At 48.6% G+C, this 6,000-nt stretch overlaps 1 protein-coding gene across 5 annotated transcripts in view; it reads left to right on the forward strand.

The window, feature by feature from the left end:
- The window catches only part of UCKL1 (uridine-cytidine kinase 1 like 1), a 62,308-nt gene extending 56,552 nt beyond the window's left edge, over positions 1-5,756 (forward strand). For 4 of the 5 annotated variants that reach the window (XM_033153765.1, XM_033153764.1, XM_033153768.1 and 1 more), the window contains exons 12-15: positions 675-797; positions 3,175-3,282; positions 4,587-4,743; positions 5,385-5,496. In XM_033153765.1, the coding sequence (XP_033009656.1) occupies positions 675-797; positions 3,175-3,282; positions 4,587-4,743; positions 5,385-5,461 (465 nt within the window). In that variant the 3' untranslated portion in view covers positions 5,462-5,496. Of the gene's footprint in view, positions 1-674; positions 798-3,174; positions 3,283-4,586; positions 4,744-5,384 lie in introns of all 5 variants that reach the window. The other variant, XM_033153763.1, reaches the window with a different exon arrangement.
- The last annotated feature ends 244 nt before the right edge of the window (positions 5,757-6,000 follow it).

Here is a 6,000-nt window from a genome sequence, read left to right on the forward strand (position 1 = left end):
AAGCCCACCTCCCCACCAGCTACCCCCTCACTCCTCAAAGGAAAGAAGCTTTCTACTCGGAAAAGGGTTTGGAACTTGCAAGGAGAGCTGGCCGATGTTACGAATGAATCCCATTTCGAACTGAATCCCGTCTGGGCCCAGTTTGAAATGGAGCGGAGCTTTTTCAGCTCACCCATTTGTCTAAGGCAGGCATTAACACAACTGCACAGACCTTTGCCTGAAAATGGAAGAACAAGACAGCGATTCTTTTTTATTCCTTTATGACATGGGTAGGCAAACTAAGGCCCGGGCGCCGGATCCGGCCCAATCGCCTTCTAAATCCGGCCCACGGATGGTCCGGGAATCAGCGTGTTTTTACATGAGTAGAATGTGTCCTTTTATTTAAAATGCATCTCTGGGTTATTTGTGGGGCATAGGAATTCGTTCATTATTTTTTTTCAAAATATAGTCCTTCCCCCCCACCCACAAGTTCTGAGGGAGAGTGGACCGGCCCCCTGCTGAAAAAGTTTGCTGACCCCTGATTTATGACAACAACACTCCCTGATCATCTGGAGGTGGTTTTTTTTTTTACTTAGCCCAGCCACGTTCTAAGAAATGCAGGATGGTGAGATCGAATCAGTAGAAAGCTGGAGGAATTATACTTGCGGGTTCCCACCTTGTCCTCTGTCTTCCAGATTACTGGCGTGTCCATTTTGAGGGCTGGGGAGACCATGGAGCCAGCGCTGCGGGCCGTCTGTAAGGATGTCCGAATTGGCACCATCCTCATCCAGACCAACCGGTACACAGGGGAGCCAGAGGTAAATGTCCAGACCTGGTATGGGACAAGGGCTTGGTAGTGGCCTGAGCTACCTTGTCACCTCTCTAGCGGTATCCCAAACCAGGTACTGCCCCCTCAAAACTCAAGGCATTGTTGCTCTGCACTGTGGTCCTGTTAATACGGTTATTGGTCGGTTTTGTGGCTTGTTATTTTATGATTTTAATGAGACCTGAGTTTGGGGTGGTATCCGGCTAACGTGTCCTGTCAGCACAAGGATTTATGCTCCTGCAAGAGAACTCCCCCCCTTTCCCCCTTGCACCCCCTAAATCTGTTCCAGGGGTTCCCCCAACCCATCCAGAGCAGATTTGGGAAGGGCGCTGGGTGCGCATAGGGAGAATGTTCTATTGTGCAAGCATTGCACCGATATTATTTGGATACAGTTGTCAGTCTTTATTTAATTCTGATATTTTTGTAACCCGTCCTGGGACCGTTTGGTCAAGGGCTAGCTAGAAGCAGAGGCGTAGGAAGGTCAGGTGGTACCCGGTGTGGAAAATTTCTTGTCACCTCCACACACATTGTTTGTTTGTTTTTGCCTTCAAAAATGGTTTTACGTTATTTCATACTTTCTTACAAAGGAATGTGGATTCTGGGACTCTGATAACAAGTAGGCGACTATGGATACTTAAATCTACAGGATGGATTGTGTTTTAGCTTGTGTTGTTTTATTTATATTTATTGTTTATTTATTTAATAAAAATTTATTTTTAAAAACCTGCAAAGTGGTTTACCGAAACAAAAAACAAAGAAACCCCACAGCAGTAAAATCAAGAAAAATCGGCCTAGTCTCATTTTCTTCACATAGGCCAACTTTCCAGGACCCAGGAAGCCCAGTGGAGGGTAGGGCAGTAGGGCGGTTCATAAAAAAACTTTTCTCGAAAATGCCTGCTCCAAAGGTCTTATCTTACTAAAACTAGGGATTATATAGCTATACCTGAAATTTCATGCGTATCAGTTAATATCTTGACCCTGCTCCACTGAATTGAAATTTCAGCCTTCACGACATAGGAAAATGGCCAAGTAAACAGCTTTTTTCGTGGAGGAGGGTCAATATATTAACTGATATGCATGAAATTTTATATATAGCTATATAATCCCTAGTGTAGTAAGACAAGACCCTAAACGGCCTCGGTCCTGTATACCTGAAGGAGCGTCTCCACCCCCATTGTTCTGCCCGGACACTGAGGTCCAGCGCGGAGAGCCTTCTGGCGGTTCCCTCGCTATGAGAAGCCAAGTTACAGGGAACCAGGCAGAGGGCCTTCTCGGTAGTGGCACCCGCCCTGTGGAACGCCCTCCCACCAGATGTCAAAGCGAAAAACAACTACCAGACTTTTAAAAGACATCTGAAGGCAGCCCTGTTTAGGGAAGCTTTTAATGTTTAATAGATTATTGTATTTTAACATTCTGTTGGATGCCGCCCAGAGTGGCTGGGGAAACCCAGCCAGATGGGCGGGGTATTATTTATTTATTTATTTATTTATTTATTTATTTATTTATTTATTTATTTATTTTCAAAAATAAAAAGTCTTTTATGGACCGCCCTAGTAGGGCAGTAATTGTTCCTTGATAATTTGTCACCCCCCTCCTTGATGGCAACTGGGGCGCACCGCCCCCCGCCCCCTTTCCTATGCCCCTGGCTAGAAGTGGGTTGTGACCAGCTAAATTTTGGGTCTGCACCTGTTGAGACGGATGTGCCTAAGTTTTCCACATCCATTAATTTCAATGGGTCTACTCTGAGCATGACTTGCATTTGATACAACCTATTATTATTATTATTATTATTATTATTATTATACTACAGCATCTTGTACTTTGACGACATAGTTCACTCTACTTTAAGAGGGCTGATGATGGGGAAGCAGAGTGATAACAAAGATATTTAAGCAGTGTTGCTCGATAGATACAGGCCAGCCCAACATCCTGTCCAGCTAGATCAAAGAGATCAGGTGGATATGCAAGGAGTCAATTAATTTTGTGTAGTCCATCCTTTGCCAGCTGAATGCCCTTCAAATCTTTTGGACTACAATTCCCATCAGTCCAGCCAGAATGGGCAATGGTGTACAGTGGGCATGAATAAAACTTAATATTGCTGACAATGTAATCCTTTGCAGCTTTCTCTGACCTAGAGCTTTCCAGAAGTTGTTGGCCAAAACTCCTGGAGGGCACCAGGTTGGGGAAGACTGGCCTAGTCCATATCCACCTCTGGGCTCACTTGATGGTACTCGCCAACTTTTGTCTTGGGGGATGTGGGTTGCCAACAGTGACCCTATGCAAGGAATGAGCAGGCCAGTCCTGCTGGGGACACTTCTCTCCCTGCTTGCCGTCTCTGAATGCTCCCTTCCTCCTTCTCCCTCCTCCAGCTGCATTATCTGAGGCTTCCGAAGGACATCAGTGAAGATCATGTGATCCTCATGGATTGTACGGTCTCTACGGGAGCAGCAGCCATGATGGCTGTGAGGGTGTTGCTGGTAAGGGAGGCGGGTGTCGTGGGGCAGCTTTGACTTAGCTGTTGGGAGGGAAGGAAAGAGGCTGTTGGGAGGGAGGGGAAGAGGCTGTTGGGAGGGAAGGAAAGAGGCTGTTGGGAGGGAAGGAAAGAGGCTGTTGGGAGGGAGGGAAAGAGGCTGTTGGGAGGGAGGGAAATAGGCTGTTGGGAGGGAGGGAAATAGGTTGTTGGGAGGGAGGGAAATAGGTTGTTGGGAGGGAGGGGAAGAGGCTGTTGGGAGGGAGGGAAAGAGGCTGTTGGGAGGGAGGGAAAGAGGCTGTTGGGAGGGAGGGAAAGAGGCTGTTGGGAGGGAGGGGAAGAGGCTGTTGGGAGGGAGGGAAAGAGGCTGTTGGGAGGGAGGGAAAGAGGCTGTTGGGAGGGAGGGAAAGAGGCTGTTGGGAGGGAGGGGAAGAGGCTGTTGGGAGGGAGGGAAAGAGGCTGTTGGGAGGGAGGGAAAGAGGCTGTTGGGAGGGAGGGAAAGAGGCTGTTGGGAGGGAAGGAAAGAGGCTGTTGGGAGGGAGGGAAATAGGTTGTTGGGAGGGAAGGAAAGAGGCTGTTGGGAGGGAGGGAAAGAGGCTGTTGGGAGGGAGGGAAAGAGGCTGTTGGGAGGGAGGGAAAGAGGCTGTTGGGGGGAGGGAAAGAGGCTGTTGGGAGGGAAGGAAAGAGGCTGTTGGGAGGGAGGGAAAGAGGCTGTTGGGAGGGAAGGCAAGAGGCTGTTGGAAGGGAAGGAAAGAGCCAGTTTGGAGGGAAGGAAAGAGCCAGTTTGGAGGGAAGGAAAGAGCCAGTTTGGAGGGAAGGAGAGAGGCTGTTGGGAGGGAAGGAAAGAGGCTGTTGGGAGGGAAGGAAAGAGGCTGTTGGGAGGGAAGGAAAGAGGCTGTTGGGAGGGAGGGGAAGAGGCTGTTGCAGGGTGGAGGTAACAGCACTCCCCTATGAACATTAGAATGAAAGGAACAAGAGCTGATTGGAACACCTCGGGGCTCTGGAACGCAGAGTGTTCCCCAGACTGACTGTCCTTCACGTAACAAGTCTCCATGGGTGTTCTGACACTAGCACAATCAGACATTCTGAACTTCTCAAGCAACTGTTCAATCTTGGGTGTGGGGAAACCAGATGTTGTTGAACTACAACTCCCACCAGCCCTAGCAAGCACAGCCAGTGAACAAGGTTGTTGGGAGTTGTAGTTCCGTAACACCCAGAGGTCCAAAGGGCAAGCTGAGAAGTGAAACTAAAGGTCCAAAGGGCAAGCTGAGAAGTGAAACTAAATTGTTGAAACCCTCTTCTTTCTCTTAGGACCACGACGTCCCAGAGGACAAGATATTCCTCCTCTCCTTGCTGATGGCTGAGATGGGCGTCCACTCTGTCGCTTACGCCTTCCCGCAGGTGAAGATCATCACGACAGCCGTGGACAAGAAAGTGAACGACCTCTTCCGCATCATCCCTGGTATTGGTGAGTAGCCAGGGTTAGGAGGTCCTGCCCTGGTCTTGAGCCAGAGAAGCTTCTGAATGCCAGTTACTGGAAACCTCAAGAGGGGAAAGTTTCTCCTATGCTCACATCCCACCTGTGGCTGCGGTAACCCAGTCAGATGGGTGGCATAGAAATGTAATTATAATTATTATTATAATTATAATAATCATTGTAAAAACAAGAAAAATAATTCCAACCAGGGCAAACCAGTAGGTCCCACAAAACAAACCTCTTTTCAGCATATGACAAAAGCTGGACAATGGAGATGCATCTCTGTGGGGAGTTCCACAATTTAGGGTCAGAGAAAGCCCTCTCCTTGGCCAGCTTTCCCCACACTTGCGAGTGTGGTGGAAATACCCAAGAGAGTCTCCGCTGCCAGATTTAACGCCCAAGAAGTGGGCAAGGCTTCAAGCACGAAGGTGGCGAATCTCTAGGATTTGCTGAACGTGAATGAAACGGGTTGCAAGAATGCGAATCCAGCAGAAGTATTTGGGGATTTTCGCTAGATGGGAACCTTCTGGGCCCATCTCTGAATAGCGCAGACGCAGCTCAGTGTACTTCCTACATGCACGAGGGTTTCTCATAGCGCTTCCTAATTCCCGTTCCCTCCTGCCGCCCTCTAGGAAATTTTGGAGACCGATACTTTGGCACAGATGCGCCTCCCGACTGGAGTGACGAGGAAGACCTCCTGGACTCGTAGCAAGCTCCTCCTTTGTAAAGGAACCACTCTGGAGGCTTCTGCACTGCACCTTAACCCCCAAAACGTCCCCCAAACATTTGCAAAGAGACTATCGCACTGCACCATAGTTTTTTTCTTACTCATCTTCCATCAGAGGCCGTGGCTGAGAGCCTATTTTTTTTGGAAATGCAGAGGATGACGAGAGGTGCCTGCTGCCTTTTTTTAACATGCTCAAGAGCGTTTCTGAGCCTAGAGGCAATGTATTTTAATTTAAAGATTTACTATAACTTATTTTATTAAAAAAAAAGAATGTTTCCGCTAAGTTTCAAGTGTCTTACTGACAATTGGTGTCAATCATGCCTGACTAACCCAGCAGATCAACCATCTTTTGTGTTAACGCAGCCAGATCTTTACAGACCCAACTTCCGTCTCCTGGTGAGGCAGTAAAAATCGCTGCAGCCTTAAAATGTGGCGCCGCGTGGCTCCGGTGCCGGTCGGGAGGGGGCTGTGGGATCGTGCCCGCCATCTTGGGTGGGTGGGCGCGATCCCCCGGCCCTCCT

Source organism: Lacerta agilis, chromosome 6, assembly GCF_009819535.1.
Source record: "Lacerta agilis isolate rLacAgi1 chromosome 6, rLacAgi1.pri, whole genome shotgun sequence".
NCBI lineage: Eukaryota > Metazoa > Chordata > Lepidosauria > Squamata > Lacertidae > Lacerta > Lacerta agilis.